The 23,127-nt window shown below is 35.9% G+C and overlaps 1 protein-coding gene and 1 pseudogene across 14 annotated transcripts in view; one reads left to right on the forward strand and one right to left on the reverse strand.

Annotated features, from left to right (window-relative positions):
• MIER1 (MIER1 transcriptional regulator) overlaps window positions 1-23,127 on the forward strand; it is a 61,258-nt gene that overhangs the window by 27,784 nt on the left and 10,347 nt on the right. For all 14 annotated transcript variants that reach the window (XM_025934761.2, XM_086717234.1, XM_025934762.2 and 11 more), the window contains 7 exons: window positions 4,080-4,241; window positions 4,830-4,962; window positions 6,882-6,946; window positions 10,675-10,747; window positions 17,600-17,751; window positions 18,898-18,979; window positions 20,315-20,409. In XM_025934761.2, coding sequence (XP_025790546.2) covers window positions 4,080-4,241; window positions 4,830-4,962; window positions 6,882-6,946; window positions 10,675-10,747; window positions 17,600-17,751; window positions 18,898-18,979; window positions 20,315-20,409 — 762 coding nt within the window. The remainder of the gene's footprint in view (window positions 1-4,079; window positions 4,242-4,829; window positions 4,963-6,881; window positions 6,947-10,674; window positions 10,748-17,599; window positions 17,752-18,897; window positions 18,980-20,314; window positions 20,410-23,127) is intronic.
• On the reverse strand, window positions 198-1,080 carry LOC112871733 (large ribosomal subunit protein eL8 pseudogene; annotated as a pseudogene).

Consider the following 23,127-nt stretch of genomic DNA (forward strand, 5'->3'; position numbering starts at 1 on the left):
CTGTTTCTTCACATTCAGTTAGGTCTCCAAATGTATTGTGACCAACCACTTTCAATTCTCCTCCGTTCTCTGCTTAGTCAATATTAGCAGTGTTGCTAAATTTTCCTTTGAGAAATGAAAAGTGAGTCACAGTTCTTTTTTTTTTTTTATTTAAAGGGAACTTTTTTATTGCTTTTTATGTACAGAAGACTCAACATTTAGCCCAGCTTGGTGGCCAGTTATTTAGCCTTTGTCTTTTCTACCTTGGCAGTGTGAGCTACTGACTTTGCATCTAGGATGTTGCCTCCCCAGTAACCGCAGATCTCATCATATCTGTCATGGTAATTGGTCCTGATGGCTTCCACCAGCTTGGCCAGAGCTCCTTTGTCTTCCAAGTTAACTTGTGTGAAGGTGACAGTGGTGCAGGTCTTCCTGTGGACCAAGTAGCCCAGCCTGGCCTTCCCCTTGATAATGCAGTGGGGAATCCCCATCTCACAACGCAGGACAGTCAGGACGACAACCAACTCAGGGGGATCCACAGCATGTGCAATCACTACCAACTGAGCCTTCTTGTTTCTGTTAAGTTGGTGACAGTATTAACCCCTGCTGGAAGGACAGACAGCCTCTTAATGGGGACATCCCCTTTGTCAGCAGCTTTCTTCTCAGCCCGGGTCAACAGTCTCTGTTTTCTTCTCTTTCTTCATCTTTGGTCTGTATTTATGGGTCAGCTAAAGCAGTTAAGTAGCTCTTTGGCAGTCCAAGACATGGGTGAACTGGTTAATCCCGTGAGGCTCTTTCAGACATTGATAGAGACTAGCCCTTTGCTGCTGCAGTTGGATGTAGCGGGGCATTTGACAAAGCAGGTGGGGTTCCTTTTGGGCTAGGTACCCTGTCTGATACCAAAACTCTTGAGCCTCTTCTCAAACAGCAGGTTGACCACCTTCTTGGCTTCCTGCTTCCTCATGACAGCAGGGGTTGGGGCCACCTTCTTCCCTTTAGCCTTCTTTCCTTTTGGCATCTTGGATGGCTGGAAGAGAGCTCAAGTGAATCATACTTCTTAAATGCTTATCTAGGAGGAAAAATTCTTGACCTAACCATGGAAATGAGACATTCCATGTTCCCCATAGTAATTTAAAAAAAACCCAAAAAAACAAAACAAAAAAACTGTTCCATGCAGTTAGTATGTCACCTATCCTTTTGACATATAACTGACCTGGGTTAACAGATGTTAGTGATAAGCCTTATTAACAATAATAAACTTTATTACCTCTCACTGGAAAGGAAATTTGCAGGTATCTTAGACTGTAAGATAAGTGGTTCTCAAGGTAGTCTCATACCAAGAGCATCAGTATCACCTGGCACGTATAAAGTGCACATATAAGTGCAGATACTCAGGCCCAACCTCTGCCCTACTATAGTAGAAACTTGGATGGGGCCCAGCACTCTGTTTTGATAAGCCCTCAAGGTGATTCTATTGCCCTCGAATATAAGAAACCAAAGCTAGAAAGCCCGCAGACATTTGATTGATAACCTACCTACTTTGTATGTTCTTTCAAAGTATCAGTTAACTCACTTTTAAAAATCAGACGTAATAGCAGTCTATATTAGGGAAGTTTTAAAGATGAGATATTGATGAGACAAACTCTTCATGAATTCTTAAGGTCTGTGTAAATATTAGTTGCAAACTTAACGCTGAAGCTTTTTTGGTGCGTTCTTGTTCATAGTAGTGACTGCCATTGTCAGACCTTCTAATTTGTGGTATAGAATGAGTTTATGGAAAATACGAGCTGGGATTAGGTCTAGGTATTATAGAAAAGTCTCTCAGGGCATGAGGTTTCTTTCTGCTTGGTTTTCTTACTTGTACATAAAGGTAATAAACTGTCCCACTGGTGCTTTTAAAGATCTGTTGAGATTGCATAATACTCTTCCTTTGCTCTTGTTCAGAAGAGAGAGAATAAGATAGTGGAATCAAAGCACTTATCACAAATGTGCATATAGAAGACACTTTAGGGCGGCTGTTTGTTATTACTGTGTATACAACCAACCTTTTCTGTAGCTTTCTTTTATTCTACTTTCTTGATTTTGAAGTTCTGTTTTAGTTCTTAAATCCTGATTTTCTAATTCCAAATTTCTGTGTCCTGTACCAGGTCCATGGTACGTGGATCTCTGCATGGATTAGATCCTTGAACACCTCAAGCACTGTTTGTGTTATTGCACTTTGAGAAACACAATAGGAGATGCCAGTTAAGTATGCCAGCTAGTCATTCAGCTGGAGTGGTAGTACCTTACCTGTTACAGTTACCACTTTTCAAGTTGTGGCTGTTGGGGGTCACCAGGGCTCTCAGAATTGATTTCTCTTTTAGAGATAGATTCACAAACTAATATATAGCTAGAATCTCCATTTACAATGTGAAATACCCGTGTTAAAAATAATTTTCTTCCTACCTCTTTCTATAAGAAAAATTTTTCAAATTATAAACAGTAGTTGCTTCCTGCACACAAATTCTGAGTGATGAGAGTTAAATGTATGATCTAAGTACTTAGTGTCATCAGGTTATATCATCCAATCTGATTTATCCATCTCTATTGGAACACTGTATGTAACACATGGGCAACTTCTTTCTGTCCATGAATAATGCTGCAAGACTGCTGGAGAAATACAAAGCATGTTTTGTTTCATGGTTGCCCTTCTGGTAGGTTCAAAACTGCCTATTAAATTTCTCTGAGAGAGGTGGAGCGGGGGTTGTAGAAGGAGGGTGTGCGTGAATGTGTGTGTAATATGTTCAGGTGATTTGGATTACATTTTTTTTAATGTTTATTTATTATTGAGAGACAGAGAGACACAGAGTGTGAGCAGGGGAGGGGCAGAGGGGGGGAGACACAGAATCTGAAGTAGGCTCCAGGCCCGAGCTGTCAGCACAGAGCCCAATGTGGGGCTCAAACTCACAAACCGCGAGATCATGACCTGAGCCAAAGTCGCACGCTTAACTGACTGAGCCACCCAAAAACCCTTACATTTTCTTTTTATAGTCAAAATAGTCTCCTATTTCCCTGATACTTTATATCACTTGATTACTGATTATTAGAGTACCTTCTATAGAACACTTGATTTCATTTCATTGCATATGGATATTTCTTTATTTCACTCTCAGGAGGTATGTTTTTTATGGGAATTACTGGCTGAAGCAGTATTCTAACGTACTGAAGAGTGAGTATAGGCTTTTGGAATTAGACCTGAATTCTGGCTCTACTATTTGTACCCTGTATCATTTTGGGGGAAGTTGCTTAATCTGTGAGCCTGAGTTTCTCATCTGTGAGATGGGGTAATGTAACAGTTTTGTAAAATAGATTGTAAGGATTGCATATGACATGATTTTACATGATTATAGGTAACCCTAGAAAAGAATGTATGACTAATGTAATCCAGTATTATTCTTATATTATCATTATTGTTTCTTTTAATGTGTTTGTTTCTTTTTGTTTTATTGTTTCTTATTGTTTCTTTTTTTTTTTTAATTTTTTTTTTTCCAACGTTTATTTATTTTTGGGACAGAGAGAGACAGAGCATGAACGGGGGAGGGGCAGAGAGAGAGGGAGACACAGAATCGGAAGCAGGCTCCAGGCTCTGAGCCATCAGCCCAGAGCCTGACGCGGGGCTCGAACTCCCGGACCGCGAGATCGTGACCTGGCTGAAGTCGGACGCTTAACTGACTGCGCCACCCAGGCGCCCCTCTTATTGTTTCTTTTAATTTTCCCACTCCCAAATTGTATATGGTACTCCTAAGTGTGAGTATCTATACATAGTGTTAACTGTCAAGCTACATTTATTGATCGCACAGAAGAACGGTTCTAATTCTAAGCCAGTGTTACTTTTTTTTGTTATTGTTAGCAATTAGAATTGATCAGTCTCTTACAGAAATTCTTGAAAGGCTAGGATTTTCCTAGGCTTCAGAATTATTTTGGCTCACTTTGTATGATTTGAGAATTCTCGATACAGGTCTAAAAGTTTTCTGTGTGGAATGAAGGCTGTAGATGTGTGAATTACAGGAAAATGAAATAATCATTTATTCAGAAGTTAACTTTTTATTTGGTCTATTTAGGAAGGAGACATGCCAATTCATGAACTTCTCAGTCTTTATGGTTATGATAGTACTATTCGACTCCCTGAAGAAGATGAGGAGGAGGAGGAAGAGGAAGAAGAAGGTGAAGACGATGAAGATGCTGATAATGATGATAACAGTGGCTGTAGTGGGGAAAATAAAGTAAGGTTATACACAGTAATTCTTAAGATTGTAGTCTTTATTCTTGTTGCAGTAGTAATTTATTAATATTGGAAGTTGCCTGTAATCTACTCCTGAGAAAGTAATAGTTTTATCTGTGTCTTTGTGCATTTCTTTTCAGTGTCTCTTGTAAGTAAATTTGAACTAACTTAAAAAAAAAATACTGTTTCTAAGTAATAAAATCTAATTGGTAGTTCTGTATTCAGTTTTCTTATTCTGTTTTGAAATAATTTGATTTATAGAGAAGCTCAAAGATAGTATAGAGTGTTCCTATATACTTTTTACCTGACTTCCCTGTTTATATCTCATGTAACCATGGTATATTGTCAAAAGTAAGAAATTGGCACTGGTACTATTAACCATATTAATTAATTAAACTATAATTAATTAAACTATAGACGATTCAGATTTTGCCAGTTTCTCCACTAATGTCCTTTTTTCTGTTCCAGAATACCATGATGAATTTAGTGTATTTATTTTAGTCTTCTAGTTGTATTTGGAATACTGTAACCTTTCATCTGCAACAGTTTTCCTTACATCTTAAAGAAATTTAATTTTTTTATTCTACAGGAAGAGAATATAAAGGACTCATCAGGTCAAGAGGATGAAACTCAGTCTTCCAATGATGATCCGTCACAATCTGTTGCTTCTCAAGATGCCCAAGAAATAATCCGGCCACGTCGATGTAAATATTTTGATACAAGTAAGTATCACTGGTTGCTGTGTGCATAGTTTTTACCATTTAATACATGATGGAAAATTCCATTTCTTGTTCACTCATCTGTTTGAATTCATTTACTCTGAAATCTCGCTGAACAGTGTTTAGGTTTTGTTCTAGGCTATTAGTTTAGCAGTGCTAGGGCTCTTTTTGTCCGTGAGTAGATTGCAATAATTGTTGCATCACTGTACTACTTGATTTTGAACGTGTTCCTTTTTTTCCCCCCAACGCTTCTTTGAATTTGGTTTGTTTCATGGTCATCTTTTTTTATTTCTCCTGGTATTTTCCTCGGTGTTAATTTTCTACTTTCTTTGCCTTTTAGCCTTTTTTACCTATATTCATAAATATTGCTTTTTTCTAATCCGTGGTTCCTAGTTCTAAAGAAGTGGTTTACTCTTGAAATGATAATATGTTTTATACGGAAGATCTCCTAATTTTACTACAGTTGTAATCTAGCCACAGATGACCAGTAGTTGAGACATTTAATGTATGTATCTTGAATATTTGCATGCTTCATTTGCTCCATGGTATTTCATTCTAAGCAGGAATCATTACCGTAGGTGACAGCTCTTTGATAAGAAAAAGGCAAGCATTAGTGTTATTGGTTCAGACTTGTGGTCTAAATTTCTATACTTTATTTAAAAGACAGAAAAACACTCGAAGAACAACCACCTGTCATGAAATGTGTGGTAATGTAATAACTGATTAAACATGGCTACTGCTTCGTGTGAAGGATTTCTGTTACATACTTAGTTTGCAAGTGAATGTAGTGCTGCTAATATTTTATTGTGAGTTTTACGCACTGAGTCTGGGTGGCTCAGTCAGTTAAGCGACTGACTTTGGCTTAGGTCATGATCTTGCAGTTCGTGGGTTCAAGCCCTGCGTCAGGCTCTGTGCTGATAGCTTGGAGCCTGGAGCCTGCTTCAGATTCTGTGTCTCCTTCTCTCTCTGCCCTCTCACACTCAAACATTAAAAAAAAATTTACTGTGAGTTTTGATCAAAGATCTGGTCCACTTGAAAAGAAAGTGTATCACTATAAAAAGAGATGGGTTAATGAAATTACTGTGTTTTAAGTTTGGTGAAAATCTGGTGTTTTTCCTTTTTCTTCTTAGATAAATTGCCAAAGTTTGGTTAAAAGTGGGATGCTAAGTGACTGCATTCTAAAACAATATTTGTTTCATGATCTGGTATTTCAGTTGTGATGCATGTATGCATGAAAGCTATGTATATATACTGCCTATCTTAGCTTTTCCATAGGAAGATTTAATTTCTGAATGTAATTTACCCTTTTGAACTTTGTATGCCATTTTACAGTTGAGAAGATGCTGAAACATGTAGTAGGTTTTAGATTTCCTATCCCAGTATGTAAATACAATTTTACTCCAAATGTAAACAAACGGCAGCTTGCCTGCTCTCAAGAAAACAGAGGTTGAGGAGAATGGAGGTCTTCGTACATAGCCTCCCTTCACACTCCCACAGAGTGTTGCTAAAAAGTTCTCAGTATCTCAAGGAGCACTGATTGGAAACCACTGTTTTTGTTTTATCCAAATTCTCGTTTTATTAGGGAAGAAATTGAGCTCCTATAATTCTGTCACCAGAACCAGAATTAGGTTCAGGAACAGATTATCTTGACTCTAATTAAACTTTTTTTTTTTTAATTTTCGTAGGAAATAATTGTCTAAGGATGCGGTTTTCTAAGATTGAAATTATCCTAGGTTTGTGGATTGTTTTCCTGTTTTAAACTCATAGGGTATTATTTGATTAGAAATATCTTGGCCCTATTCTGCAGATACTTTCAGGCATACTTAAATGTTCGATGGTAGATGTAAAAATAACATACAGCTAGATATACAGATGTGGACAGGAAAAACAATCATTTTATAATATTGTCTTATTTATTCTAGATAGCGAAATAGAAGAAGAATCTGAAGAAGATGAAGATTATATTCCATCAGAAGACTGGAAAAAGGTAGTTAGAGCCATATTTTCCCCAAGTTTAGGTAAATTAACATTAAAAACAAGTATAATTATTATTTTACTAGCTCTATATATTGATAAAGTTGAGGTAAGCCCTTTTTTAAATGTTTGGAAGATGTTCAGATTTCCTTTTAATATATCAAAGTAAGAAAACTTATTTTTTTACAAAATAAAATAATGGCATAGAAAGAATTGGACTCTTTTTGAGCAAATCCATCTCAAACCAAGAACAGAAATTGAAATTTCGAGCTAGTGCCGATTTAGTTTTTTGTTGCACTGTAAAAAGTATCACAAGTGAATGTTTTTTTAAACTTGGGAAAGCAGTTGAGGCTTTGGTTTTGTTAAAGTGGCTTTGTTAAATAATTTAAATTGTAAGTTTTTCCATCACATATTAATGTTGATATTTACAATTCAGAGTATGTTGGATGAAGGGACACATTTGAGCTTCTCTATAGCTATCCATAATAAGTTAATTTCTAAAGTGAATCTAAAGATTATATATTGACATAAGTTTTTAATTATAAAACTATATAACTGTACAACTTAATTTTACAGTAAAGTAGAAGAATTAAATTTAAGCTGTTGCAAAGCAGTTGAACTTACTAGGAAAATATGTCAAAATATCATGTAGAATTGATTAGAGCAAATCATTTATATAGAAGGATGATACCATTCTTTCTTTTTGTTTTTCTTTTTTTTTTTTTTCCTAATGTTTCTTTTTGAGACAGAGCGAGCAGGGGAGGGGGCAGAGAGAGAGGGAGACACAGATCCAAAGCAGGTTCCAGGCTCTGAGCTGTCAGTACAGAGCCCGATGCGGGGCTCAAACTCGCAAACCACAAGATCATGACCTGAGCCGAAGTTGGCCATTTGACTGAGCGACCCAGGCACCCCTCTTTTTTTTTTTTTTTTTTCCTTTAATGTTTATTTTGAGAGAGCCTGTGCATGCCAGGGGGAGGGACAGAGGGAATCCCAAGCAACTTTCAACACAGAGACATGGGGCACAGTCTTCTGAACTGTGAGATCATGACCTGAGCCAAAATCAAGTGCTGGATGCTCAACCAGCCGAGCTCAGGTGCCCCGAAATGATGTCATTCTTACTGAGACCTATCACTGTGTTTTGCTGTTAAAAATTACATTGAGCATTTTTTGCTGTTCTTTTTCCTAGGTCTGATTTTAAATTTAGTGCATAAACAATCATTTCTTTGGAAGCAGAATAGCTCTAAACATCAAAATCAGTGGACTGGCTATACTTTTTAAGTCATGATTGTTTAATTATTTAATTAGTTAATAGTTTTGAGTCTTCTTGTGGCTTTGTTTTTTTGTTTGCTTTTTTTAAGTTTAAAGTTTTTTGGTTTGGGATGCTTGGAGCAGACTTAAAGAGCTGACACCTTGGTAATTAAAATAAGAGAACATCTTATACTTAAAGAGTTTCTATTAGGAAGAATGAAGTATTCAAATGAACTTGGAGTGGGCTCCCAGGTATTGTGGGCTTCAGCCACAGTTGGTCCATTTCTGGGTGTCCAAGGAGCTGTTTAGAAGACAGTGATACCATTGTGAGTTAGAATGGTAAGGGAAGTTTAGCTCAGTGCAGTATGTATTAATTTGAGTGAAAGATGAATGAAAGATGGGGCTGAAGACAGAAAACAAGGATCACAAAAGTTACTTATTATTTATGTGACCTATTTGGCCAAATGTTCTTCAGTCCAGTTTTTTCTGATTCCTACACCATGCAGAAATTATGAAAACTAAAAACCTTGAAAGTCACCTTAAACTACTACTTTCTACCATATATTCAAATTTATATCTCTTTTCTCCAACTTAAATTGTTTTTATGTCTGAAGTGTGCAGTAGAGTATTTGAGTAAGTGTTGAATTATTATTTTTTTTTTTTAGTGAAGGAACAAAAGCTTAAAAGAGGGACAACATGGGGGAGTATTCTCTTCCTCAGGAAATTACGTAATAAAACAGGCCACAGTAAATCCAGACTGTTTTATTTTAGAATGATTTAGACTGTTGTAGTAAAAATTTTCAAGATTCTGAATCCTCTTCTAAGGCTTGTAAGACACTAAATTTTTCTAGGAATTGGGACAGAGGAGACAGCTTTGAAATCAAATTTGAGTCCAAGTTACAGCCCTAGAACTTAAGGGTGCATTCCTGAGGAACTTAATTGTTTTGAGTTTCATCTCACATAAATACAGAAATAAAAATTTTAGCCTTGTTGAAGTTGGTGAGAATTTAATGAAAATTACACATAAGGTACCTGGTACATAATGCTCCTAAGTGCTATTTCCCTTCCCTACAGATTAGCATGTAAAAACGTTCTGAACTCAATAGGGAAAAGAGGTCGTCTTATTTTTACACTAGTCCAGAAGTTCTCAAACCTGGCTCCATGTTTAGAATCATTTGGAGAACTTTTAAATACTGATTACCAGGGCCTTTATCCAGAGATTACAATTTAGTTGGTCTGGAATGGATCCAGGCATTAATATTTTTAGAAGTGCCTGAGACAGGGAAGGGTTGATAACTTGACTGTCTATTCTCTGGTAAGCATTGATGAGTAAAGTTAAAAGAGGCACAAGAAGTGATAGTAGGGTACTCTTTTTTTATAATCAAAGACATAAAATTCACCTGTAAGAGTAGAGAAAACTTGTATGTGAATTCTTCTTAGAAAATTGACTGGTTTTCCTATGCAGGTTTAGCAAAAAATTAATTGCATAGAGTATGTCTTTGAAGTTATACTAGAAAAAATGAGATCGTGATATCAATGGGTTGACAATAAGAGGAATTTTTTCAAATCCTAAGAGTTATTTCAACTGTTATTTAAACTGGTAAACTGTCACCTGAAACTTGTACCTTTTCTGCCTACATCTTCATTTTGAAAATGCAGTAGATTCAGTCTTAACATTTAGCCACCAGATAAAGGAGGGTCTATAATCTTGGTCCCTCTGTTTTGTAATATCTCATCGGTGATGATCTCCAGTTATCTTTCTGAACAGCCAGCTTCCCCTAACCTGTGATTTTACATAGATTTGATGACTAAATTTCCTAAAGTAAGATTTAATTTTGTTTTGGGGAGGTTACTTTTTTCATTTTGTATTGTTTTGTGAAAGTCAGTCACTAACCTACTTATCCATGTGGGCTTTCATCCATTTGACCTCTACAGAGCTTTATACAAACCCGTTTTTCTTTACCTTGAATCTGTGGTTCTCAGATAAGAGTGTATGTCAGAATCACCTGCACAGCAGCTTGCTGAGTCCCATCCCCAGAGTTTCTAGTTAGTAGGGCTCAGGTAAGAGCTGAGCATTTGCATATCTAACAGTTTCCCAAGTGACTCTGATGGTGCTGATCCAGGGACCATAGTTTACAGTGTAAATACCTTAATATATCTGAATTTGCTTTTCTGTTTTTCAGAGTGTTTGCAGTTTGAATTATAAGAACTCATTTTTACTTCTTTTTCTCCATATTTTGAAGTAGTTTGTATTCACTGTGTATATTGCATTACACCCCATTATTATTACTAATATTTTCATCCAATCATACCCAAGCTCTTTATTATTAACTCATTCATCCTCACAATACTCCTCTGAGGTAGTTAATTGGTTGTATCTTTTATGACAGAGAAACCATGAACAGTTTACCTAGGAAGATGGTAAAGTTAGAAAATGGATATAAAATCTGTGTTACTAGATCTTACTAATGTGTTATGTTATTTCTAAAATAGGAGATTATGGTGGGCTCCATGTTTCAAGCAGAGATTCCAGTTGGCATTTGTAGATACAAAGAAAATGAAAAAGGTGGGTTAATTAGTAAAGTTACATAGCTTGAATTTATGCTTTTGAAGTGATGAACTGTTATTTTATAATGGAATGAGACCAGGACAGTTTGTTACCCCATTGATTTATGAAAGAAGACCCTTCATTATCTCTGTAAGAAGAAAATGTTTCTGTTTTTCCAGTTTTGTTCTTAGAAAAAATTGAATGCCTTTTCATACTGAGTGACTTAAAACATCTCAACTTTTAATTTTGTTTTTCATATTTTAATTTCCCTGGATAAATCCTTTATAACCTTTATAAATTAAATATAATAGGTTGTTTTATGTCAGTGGAAGCTGTTAGGTTTAAAAAAACTTAAGTACATAATGACCTAAAAAGCTTAATGGTAAGCTTTGAAACTTTTAATATCACTAAAATTGAGTACTTTAATATTTGTTTATTTGTAAAATAATTTGGGAAAACAACTTGTATACTTAAATTTTACATGATTTTTTGTATCATTTTATATAAAAATTCCAAGTCGTAAGTACTTAAACTTCTAGTAACATAAAATGCTTGAGGTCTTAAGTCTGTTTTAGATTATTCAGTTGGGGTGAGTTCCAGAAAGAGTGTTGTGGGTGTGTTTTTAATGAGTTCATGTATAGTATGACATCAGTCAGTGTTAGAAATCTTTGTTCATTTCTTTTATTTCAGTTGTTGTCTTCACATTTCAGCTTACATATGCAGAGCCTTTTGGAGTTGCAGAAGACCTTTGTTTTCCTTCTAGTGTTCTCTCCAGAAACTTCCTTTATAATGCACCTGCTTTCAGGGCAAGCAGTAGGTAGAGGCAGTTAAGAGAACACCACAGGCCAGTAAATTCTAGTGACAGCAAAAATGTTTTAACACACCAGCAATAGCTTGTACTTACTTTCAAGTTAATTCCTGCAATATACAGGAACATTAAAAGTACAATATGGAGTGACTTTGTTATATAGTAAGATTCTATACATAGTTTTGTGAATACATTGGAGTTGTGTGCAAAAATAAGTGAACCATTGACATTTGTATTTATTTTTGTAACTGAATTTTAAATGTTATGCTTTGCTTATGTACTATATAATGATTAGCACATGTTCACCATTGAGTTCTTTCTCCAACTAAAGAGCTGAAAGTTAGACCTTTGTTCTAATTTATTTATTTATTTTTTAAGTTTTGACTATGAAAAATAGTAGTGTCTGTCAGAAAATTTCGTATTTTGTAGGTGGGTAGGAAAATATTTTGGTTTTACATATGGCAGGTTAGTGTTAGGGCTTAAGGGTAGTTTTAATTAGCTCTTAATATGTTTTATGTTTTAACATGTTTGTATTGTCCGATATAGAAAATAAATGATCTTTAACTTTCGTTGTTTTAAATTTGGGTTTGATGCTTTCAATTTTATTGTAATTTTAGAAAGCAATTATGCATAATTATTTTTTCCCGGAACAGATACGATTTACAAATTTTACTCACCATGAGAATTCAAGCATTGTAGATGGTGTGAGGATCCGACTAGATTTAGCAAGGGGATCCTGCTTTAGAGGGGTCACTGTAGTATAGGTTCTTTCCTCAGTTTTGTATTTCTAGTAATTCATACTTCTGTCATATTACCCAGAATTTGTCACCACTTAGGGTACCCTGTGCACACAAACCAAACTCATGTGAAACTTAGGTAAATTACATTGTTAGGAAAAAACTGTTAAAGGGATACTGAAGATTAGTGCATTCTGTTCCTTCTAGGAAAAAGTTTGCAAGATATTTTTCATTGGCTTGGTGAGCACACATTCAAGAGGGAGAACATTTGGTTGGAGTGATTTTGATTTAAAAAAATGCCACAAAACTTTGATACCTTCACTGTAGGAATTATTTGATAAATGGATTAGAATTTTTTCATTGATACAAGGAAACCCTATTACTGAGTATCCTGGAGAGATACTGATGATTTTTTTTCTCTCTGATACCTGATTTCTTTTTTACTAGACTCCATGCAACATATATATTCCTCATCAGCTATCATTTCTTTTTTCTTCTTTTAATTTCTGAGTATTTATTTTTGAGAGAGAGCACGCACACAAGTAGGGAGGGGCAGAGAGAGAATCTCACAAACTGTGGGATCATGACCTGAGCTGAAACTGAGTTGACAAGCTTAACCAGCTGAGCCACCCAGGTGCCCCTCAGTTATCACTTCTGTTTCAGTTATATAAACAAGATTTGTTACAGTCACGTTAAATTCCTCTTTGAACCTGTATCTGTTGTTATATAATCTCAACTACACTACTACAATTTTCTTAAATTTATGTAAATTAGCAGTTTACTCAGTGCAGTGTATTGTAATCATTTGTTTATTTTTTGCATCCTTAATACCTGGTATGATTCTGTTACATAGGCACTTAGTAAACATTTGGTGGCTGAGGTATTAGGTGGGTGCAGAATAATGTTGACAAAGCCAATACGGAGTCAGTAAACTTTGATCAGTATATAGGCATTTGGCCTTGGACATGTTTACTTCCTTTTCTCCTCAGTATAAAATAGCTGTAAAAGAGCATTTATTTACACAGCCTATCATGAGGATTTACATAGGATATTTTCACAGGTAGCCTTAACAGCATATACATTGTAAGTACTCAGTGAGTGACATTAGTATTCAATGGATGATTAATCTTACTCATTACAGTTAGGTTTTATTTTTCAGATGTTCAGAAACTATCAGCTCATGCTGTTTTACTTACAATTGGCAAAAACCCTCTTCAGTTAGCTTCAGCAAAAAAGAATTTACCTGATTGCTTAACTGGAAAGTTCTGGGTGGCCTGGCTTCAGATAAAACTGAATTTGGGGGTTCTTCTGATATCAGCTGTCCCTCTCCTTTCCCTCTTTCCTTTATTACAAGACAGGCTAAGATGGCTGCTGGGAGCTCCTGGCTTACGCTTTACACTGTCCCTGTAGCCAGAGAACCAGCACAGATGAAAACTTCTGTATCCACCTTCGCTCCAGCAAAAGTCCTAGAGAGAATCTGTTAACTTTGTTTGAGTCATACTCAGCCAGAAGTAATTACTGTGACCAGAGAGAAGAGTGACTCTTCTGGTTTGCCCTGGCTCATTTATCTGTTCTTGGGGCTCCAGGGTGTGATGTCAGCCTCACTCAAATGGAAAGGCTTTAATTCCCAAAGATGTGTTGTAGAAATGAAAAGCATGATTTTTCAGTTACGTATTTTATTGTTTCTTCCATATACTAAACTGAATGAACACTGCACCTTTTGTGATAAGACTGAATTGAATGCCACTGACCATCTTGGAACACACACAGAGGACTGCCACCGCCTCCCCCTACTAAGAATTATCTGCCCAAAGTGTCAGTACTGCTGAGATTGAGAACCCTGGACTAGGTTGATTAGAATTAGTTGGGCTACTTAGGGGGAAAAGGGTTAAGAGAAAGGAGCCAAGATACCTACTTCCCAGTCTAATTTTCATGCTTGCATGACATGAGTTTTAGAGTAAGGAAATGATGGCTAGGAGTTTGGAAGCAGTGATAGCAAAAGACTGCATGAATCTTTGTTTCTAATGAACATTTGACATATTATTGATTCTGAAGTTACTTACGAAAAAATGTACACATGCATTATCCTTAGTTGATGATAATGTTGAAAAGGCAGTTCATTTAGCCTGTACATATAGGAAAGGCTCAGCTAAACAACTTAAAATTTATGTCATTAATCACAGTGTGTCCTTTTAAGGACATGGGGTAAACCTCATTATACCATAGCTGATTATGGGCTGGCATTTTCATCCTCATGATACATTGATTACATTGAATTTTTACTTCGGCATTAAAAAACAGAATAACACTTCTTACGGAAACTGAAAGTGAATAAATATAAATTTATTCATGGGGGATTAATTTCCCAGATTTGTGGTGGTGGTTTCTGGACTTTCTACACACCCCAACCACCACCACACACACTGAACTTTGTTAACTTATTGTGACAACCCATTTTATTTGAGCTTGATTTGTTACTTAAAATTCCATAATAAGCCCTTTCCTGGGTAACTCGAATATACTAGGTGTGTTCCTGCCTTCAGAATGTTTTCGTTTACTTATAATCACATGTGAATTATATCTCCCATAATATAAAGTGGATATATTTGTGGTTGCTTTTTTAAAAATTCTAACATCTAGGCTTGGTAGTTGATTTACACAACAAGAGATGTTATTTCTCTTCTGTATTTTATCCTGTGTTTTATCATAGTGGTGGATTTTTGATTTTCTGAACTCTTGGCATTTTGTTCTGCAGCACACATTTAACAAAAGTTAGCTGTTGTTGCCTGTTTTATTTAGATCAGGGTCAAAAGTCATATTTTATTTGGAGTGTAAACTTAAGTGGAAAATAATTTGGTCTGTTTCTGGAACCAGTAGACAGTGTGATTTATTCTCTGTGGAAATGCTGATTGTTCTCATCTGTGGTTATTTTTTAGTATGTTGTCACTGTATAAAATGAGGTGTTGTATTCTCAGGGTCAGCCTGTCTAGCTGTCTTGTCACAGTTCTAGGGGTCTGGCTTGTCATTTGGCGCCATCTGGTGATGTTTGTGTACTCAGCTTAGACAGGACATCTCTGTATCCTGTGGCAATTTGCAACTTAACAGAATGATTCCAGAAGTATCTTTCAGGTCACCTGTGCTTGTTTCATAGGCCCACTATGGGCGTATTTAAGTGGGAGAACACTGGGGACTCAGGGACGCACCACCTTCCATCTTTCTTAGGACTTCTTGTAAGGCCTTGTCCGCCCTCCATCCATCAGTCTCAGGAACATGAAAACTGTAGTCTTCCCCACTTCCCGCTTCAGTAAACAGAGGCTAAGCAGACAACAAAAATCAGTAGTCATATATCCAGATTCACTTTGTGATGGTAGTTTTATTGTATTTACAATTTAGAGTTTCACTAAGATTATACCAGCAGGCTAGAGAAGGAATGAGGTTTACTAAGGAAAATTTTCTAGAGATTATCCTTATACTTTATTTTTTTTTAATTTTTTTTTTTTAACGTTTATTTTTGAGACAGGGAGAGACAGCATGAACGGGGGAGGGTCAGAGAGAGAGGGAGACACAGAATCCGAAACAGACTTCAGGCTCTGAGCTGTCAGCACAGAGCCCGACGCGGGGCTTGAACTCACGGACCGTGAGATCATGACCTGAGCCGAAGTCGGCCGCTTAACCAACTGAGCCACCCTGGCGCCCCTATCCTTGTACTTTAAAGAAGAGTATCTATTTTGGGAAACAGAAAAGTAGAACGATATTTTAAAGTGTATGTGTGTAGTGGAGGTGCAGAGTGAGACAAGGTAATTTATATGAAAACACCCAACATAGTGCCCCATGCATAGGAGATGCTTAATTAGCTGTTAATTCCTTTCTTTAAAAAAAAAATTTTTTTTATGTTTATTTTTGAGAGAGAGCGAGCAGGGGAAGGGCAGAGAGGGAGGGAGACAGAATCTGAAGCAGGCTCCAGTCTCTGAGCTCTCAGCACAGGGCCCGACATGGGGCTCGAACTCACGAACCGTGAGATCATGACCTGAGCCAAAGTTGGACGCTTAACCAACAGAGCCACCCAGACACCCTGCTGTTAATTCCTTTTTTTTTTTTTTTAAATAACACAAAGAACTTTGACACTGTTGGTTATCCTCTGTCTCTTAAATACAGAGTTTTTCTTTAGCTGGTTCCTTCCTACTGGCATTTAAATGATTGTCTCTTGTCTCTTATGTTTAAAAATCAATAAAACCAAAAACTTTCTTCAGCTCTACCTCCCCTCTGGCTGTACCTGTCTCTCCTCTCTTAAAACCAAACTTTTTCAAGAGTCCCTACTTTATTTCTTAACCTTCCATTTACTCTTCAGTCCTCTCTAGTGGGGCCTCAGCTTCCATTTCTGCACTGAAATGGCTCTTAAAACATTCCCCTCCTTGTTAGTAAGCCTGTTGTACCTTTTTCAGTTGTTACACTGTTCATTGAAAAGCATTTAACCAGTCTAGCACTCCTTGAAGCATTTTCTTCCCCTAGCAGTGATGGTGTCACATTTGTTACTTTTTCTCTTTTGATTCTTCCTTGTTTTTTTTTTTGTCTGTGTTCATCTTCCTGTCAGTTACATTTGCACAGGGCTCTCATCTTAGGTTTTTCCTCCTTTCCTTCCACTTTTTAAATTGTGATGAGATTTAGGCTCTTGTCTTACTATAATGGAAATTCTGATGAAAGTGAAATGCTTTTTTTAAAAACGGAAAGACTCTTGTTTTATGAAAATGATTTATGTTCATTATATTTTCAAACTTCATAGAAAAATACATAAAAGAAAAAATTACCCCAAACCTTACCACCAAGAAATAAGCAGTGTTAACATTTGGTGAGCATTCTTTTAGACCTCTCATTTCAAAAATAATAGTTGTAGCTAACATCCATTGAACCTTAATAATGTGCCAGAATTGTTTTAGAGTACTTTAAATCTTTACAACCCAATATGATAATGTTGTTATCCCCATTTCACAGATGATGCAGAGAGAAGAGAAGTAACTTGCCCAAGGTCATATAGGTAGTAAATGGTGGTGATGCTATTCAAACCAAGAGAGCTTGGACTTGAGTAAACTCAAGCTAAGTCATCTTAGCTTGGCTATGAAACAGTTATAAAATTGTTTAAATCACTTAGGCCATAAAATATGATCCAAGAACAAGAATGAAGTTAGGCAAGTCCTAGGACCATGCTGTACCTCTCAATTAACATGTTGGCTTATAAGTGTGAATTATTTGTTTAATGTTAGTGTTTTAACACAAACTCTTAACAAGATTTGGCATTTTATTTTTAACTTCTATGTTTTACTAATTTAGTATATGAAAATGATGATCAGCTCCTGTGGGACCCTGAGTACTTACCAGAAGATAAAGTGATTGTATTTCTTAAGGATGCATCTAGAAGAACAGGTGATGAGAAAGGTGTAGAAGCAATTCCTGAAGGATCTCACATAAAAGACAATGAACAGGTACATGAGTAAGAAGTAACTTACATTATGGGATAAATGAGTCACAGGGATGAAAGGTACAGTATAGGGAATATAGTCAATAATACTATATGGGGACACTTGTGAGCATAGCACAATGTGTACAGTTGTCCAATCACTGTGTTGTACACCTGAAACTAATGTAACATCGTGTGTTCTTCAGTTTAAAAGGAGAAATAACTTACAACTTTCCCCAAGTAAATTAACCATTTACATCTATAGATGCAAATGCTGTCACACTCACTGTTTTTAAGATATCCACCAAAATTCCTATAATGTCATCAATAGGGAATCGGCGATAGCTAAGGTTACTTCATTAGTGTAATTTCAGCTAAAATAAAAATGATACCATTTTGCCTGTATATACTTTTTTTTCAAAATTTTGGAGTTCCTTTGGATATTCCTAAGAGCTTGTGGATATCATCAACTTAGGAATACTATCTGGGATAATGTTTTAGGGATATGGTAGACAAGTTGCCTACAAGTGAACCTAATGACAGCAATTTTTTTTTTTTTTTTACCTTTTTTAAATCAATGCTTTTCTTTTCTCATTTATTTTAAATTAGAATAGGAGCTGCAAAAAGCCAAAAAGAAAGGATTTGTGATTTTTATAAAATAGTTTCTTTTCATTTTTAAATTTCTGAGATATTATGGCTGCCAAGTTAGAGTATTTGCTTACCATTTTCAGTGTATTCAAAAGCGTTAATTAATCAGGATGGAATTTGTTTTTTTTTTTTCTTTTTTAATGTTTGTTTATTTTTGAGAGAGAGAGAGCGTGAGTGGGGTGGGAGGGAGAGAGAGAGAGAGAGAGGGAGAAACGCAAAGTCTGAAGCAGGCTCCAGGCTCTGAGCTGTCAGCACAGAGCCCAGCATGGGGCTAGAACTCACAAACTGTGAGATCATGACCTGAGCCAAAGTCGGATGCTCAACTGACTGAGCCACCCAGGTGCCCAGAATTTGTTTTTCTTCAGTGTTTTCTTTAGAATTCTGTGTTGTATTCACTGGAATTGTCCTCCAGAAATGATGAACACACACGCTGGATTTAGGAAAAGCTTTTACTTTCGTAAGAAATTGTAGCCGTGAATTATTCATACTCTGGGTCACATATTGAAGCCTTTTATTTTTCTAGGCATTATATGAATTGGTTAAATGCAATTTTGACACAGAAGAAGCACTGAGAAGATTAAGATTTAATGTAAAAGCGGCTAGAGGTAAATAATACATTTTTATTTGTTTTCATGACTTAGCAGAAATTTAGAACTTAAGATCTTCAGTCTACATAGGTATATCCTAGGTTTAGTAATACTGACCTTTCTGAATTCAGTATTTGCTGAATAACAAATAACTTGTAACATATCACGTAACTTGTGTCTAACACAAGCATTATGGGAAATGGGATTAAGTCTGGTTCTTTATGGGAAAATAAGGCCATTAAAAAACACATAATGTCTTTTAATTTCAGGGCATTGTTAAAAATACTTTTTATGTATTGATTTTGAGAGAGAGAGAGAGAGCATGCATGCATGCATGCACGCATGCGGGAGGGGCAGAGAGAGAAGGAAGGAGAACATTCCAAGCAGGCTCTGCACTGCCAGGACAGAGCACAACACAGGGCTCAGTTACACAGACCTTGAGATCATGACCTTAGCTGAAGTCAAGAGTCGGATGCTTAACCAGCTGAGCCACCCAGGTGCCCTTGAAGCATTTTTAATAAATATTTTCTTTTTTGATCTTGTTTAATAGCCCTGTGAGCTATGGAATGTGACTGTTAACTTTAATTTCAAACTGTTGAGACTAAGGTCTCTGAATTGAAGTACCTTTGCTGAGGCAAACATAATTTATAAATAATGAAGCCATAATTAAAATCAGTCCAGGTTTTGGGTTTTTTTTTTTTTTATTCTAACCGGCTCCCACTCTGCTTCACTAAGAACACTATATATTATCACATAACAAATGGAAGATATTCATTCATTCAACAAAAATTGGAAGGCAAGTTCTGAGGACATCATGAAGTCCCTGCTCTCATGGCGCTTAGAGCCTAGGTGGGAAGCTGAAAAACAGTTATGCGTTCTTCCAAGAATTAGAGGGTTCAATTCAAATTTATTGCAGTAGGACTTGACCTAATTTGGGGAATGGTGAAGCTTGTTAGGGAAAGCTTCTAGAACAAAGTGGTATTTTTGCTGGGATGTAAGCGAATTAGGTGAGAAGGATGAGGCAGGAAATAAGTATAGACAAAGGGAAACAGCACCACAAAGTCTAAAGTTGGAAAGAACATAGTGAATTTAAGGAATTGAAAGGTAGTAGTATAGTTAGATCATAAAGGAGAAAGTGGCCCAAGTTGAAATTGGAGAATTAGGGACCAAATCATCCAAAATTTTATTAAATACAGAGTCTTTGTCACTTTATCTTCTGCAGTCATCGGTAATAGAGCTCAGGAGTAAAATACTTCCTTATTTTTACTAGAAACTTACATTTTTATTTGTAACTGTTCATGTGCATTATTTGGGGGAATATTGCTTTAACAGTTTTCCTACTCTTTTTGTCAGAGGAATTATCTGTTTGGACAGAAGAAGAGTGTAGAAATTTTGAACAAGGGCTAAAGGCCTATGGAAAAGATTTTCATTTGATTCAGGCTAATAAAGTAAGTAATGATATATATGTTCTCTCTTTTATAAAAAGCTAGTTAACCCAGGTCATCTTATATCAATTATTTTCTAATGTTAAACATTCTTTGACGAATGTTTTACTCTGTTAGTTTTTGGGAATTATAAACATGCCTAGGCTTTCTGGCATACATTTACTAAGTGACTGTTGTCAGTGCATGATGTTAGATGACTTTAAGAATTGGACTGATTTACAAATATGTTAATCAACTTTTGTGTAGGATGTGTATATATAATGGAATTGTTTAAAACTATTTTCCATAAACTTGGGACAGATTGTTTTAAAGGAGGGTCTTTAAATTTTTAAACTTTAAAACATTTGTAACATGACATTATTTACAATTAAAATATTTTTCACATTTGTTTAAGTCCCAAGTGTCTAAAATCAGATACTTAATATTTAATTTGGTTTTAATTAAGATTTAATTTTCTAGAAGAGTATCTCAATAAATCAGCTTTATTATACATTATAATTTTATAATTGGACAATTGTATGTAACATGATCCATTTATCATTCCATATTGATAATATCAATAATACAGTGTCCGTGTATACCCAAAAGAACTGCATAATTACTTGTATTGTTTCTGTGGGAAATTAGCATGCACAAAATTAAAATCTCAATAGTTTAAGTGGAGGAAATTAAGGAATTTCTAGGTTTATACCTAGAAATTTTTTAGCACATATTTTAGCAAATAGAAATGACAAGGACCTTTGCATTACATGTTTCCTTAAAGATAGCATCTAAGTTTTATGTGATGGCTTGTCTAGGATGGTGTTGAAAGTATCTGGGCTTACATGGGCTTAATTTAAGTCTGAGTTCTAAATAGTCTGTCCCCACGTTCTTCTTATACCTCTTAATGTGATTGGGTAGTATCTACTTAATTTGTTTCACTACATATTTAATAGTATATTTTATGTTCTGTAAATAGTTGCTTATAAATCCTGTGAGTTTATTTTTCTTAATTTTGTTGTGCATTAACTAGTTTACTCTTGATTAACTTGTTGCATTTTGGTATTTGGCCTCAGACATAAAACTAATAAGAGATACTTTTGAGTTGTAGCATTGGTGTCAAAAATGTATCATATTCCTTAATGTTGTGTCCAGATGAACTGATTACCTCCAGCACAGGGCATATTCTATAAAAGGCATATATTATGCTAATGAGTAGATATGTATGTTTATGATTGTAAAAAAAAAATAGATTGTTTCGTGGTTGAAAGGGACATTTTGGATATGAGTTTTCCAGCATTCCTGCCTAGATTCAGATCAAACCATGCTGGATTACCTATGGGAGGGGACCCCTGGAATGGTAAGCTGGAATAATAACTAGCAGCAGTGACCCTCCAGAAATCCCTTTTTTTTTATTTTTTTTATTTTTTTTTTTTTAACGTTTATTTATTTTTTTGGGACAGAGACAGACAGAGCATGAACGGGGGAGGGTCAGAGAGAGAGGGAGACACAGAATCAGAAACAGGCTCCAGGCTCTGAGCCATCAGCCCAGAGCCCGACGCGGGGCTCGAACTCACGGACCGCGAGATCGTGACCTGGCTGAAGTCGGCCGCTTAACCGACTGCGCCACCCAGGCGCCCCCAGAAATCCCTTTTTTAAGAAATAAGAACCTATTAGGTGACTGGAAACTATTAGTCAAAAAAGCCTTTAATGTCATATGGAAAATAAGACCTTTATTTCTTTGTAAGTATTTGGGATGGTGATATTTCTGTGTTCCAGAGGTCAGCTGACCTATCTATACCTAATATACTCTAGTGAACAAAAAAAGAGGACAGTAATTCTTTAAGGAGAAGAATGGTCCAGTGAAAACATTAAGACTTTGTTTTTATTCCTGAAATTGAAGTTTGGATCTTAAACATAAGTTCTTTGTAGGCTTACTTTATTGAAGATTTTTCATAATATTGTTAACTTTGCATGCCCCAAAATACCTTTTCAATTTTTGCTCTCAGTAAAGTACAGTCGACTTGGCTGGTGTCTGTATAGAATTAAGATTCTAAAGGAGGCAAAAAAAAAAAGCTTGAGAAGATGATAAAAACAAAAACAAAAACCTTGATAGCTTTCAGTCTTAGAGCAGCATGGGCCAAACTTGTAAAGTGCAAGCATAGGGGAAGAAAGAAAAATATGTCAGGTAGTGAAATGAGGATGTCATCAAATTGACTTTAGGTGCAGTCAGTCCCACAGGATACTTACTTCAAGATTAGACATTTATGGGTTCAAGCTATATGGTCTTGCATTCCAGCACTTATGCAGATACCTTTTTTCTTTATTTTAAACTCTCAGTACTTTATTACATACATCAACCCTACCAGCTTTGCAAGCTAAGTATTGAAAAGGGGGATGTTGTCCACATCATTTGCCAGTCTCATTGGTGTTGAACATTTATGTAAGGAGAGCCATTCAGTCACATAGGTAGATATAGCACCAGTTACTGGAGTAACTTAGTAAACAAAGAATTAGCATTGGCATTATTATACCTTTCAACTCATTATGGAATATTCTCAGCCTTTCTAGAAAGTAAAATAACTGAGTCTGGATCACCAGTAAGACCTCTAAGAGAATCTTTTAAATGGGAATTTAAAAGTAGACTCCCTAGGTATTCTGTGAGTAAAAGTATACTGTTCATAACATTAATTTTAATTAAATGCCACTTTCAGATATTTTCAATAGAGGAGTATTTATTTG

This window comes from Puma concolor, chromosome C1, assembly GCF_028749965.1.
Source record: "Puma concolor isolate L17-30 chromosome C1, mPumCon1.1.hap2, whole genome shotgun sequence".
Lineage (NCBI taxonomy): Eukaryota > Metazoa > Chordata > Mammalia > Carnivora > Felidae > Puma > Puma concolor.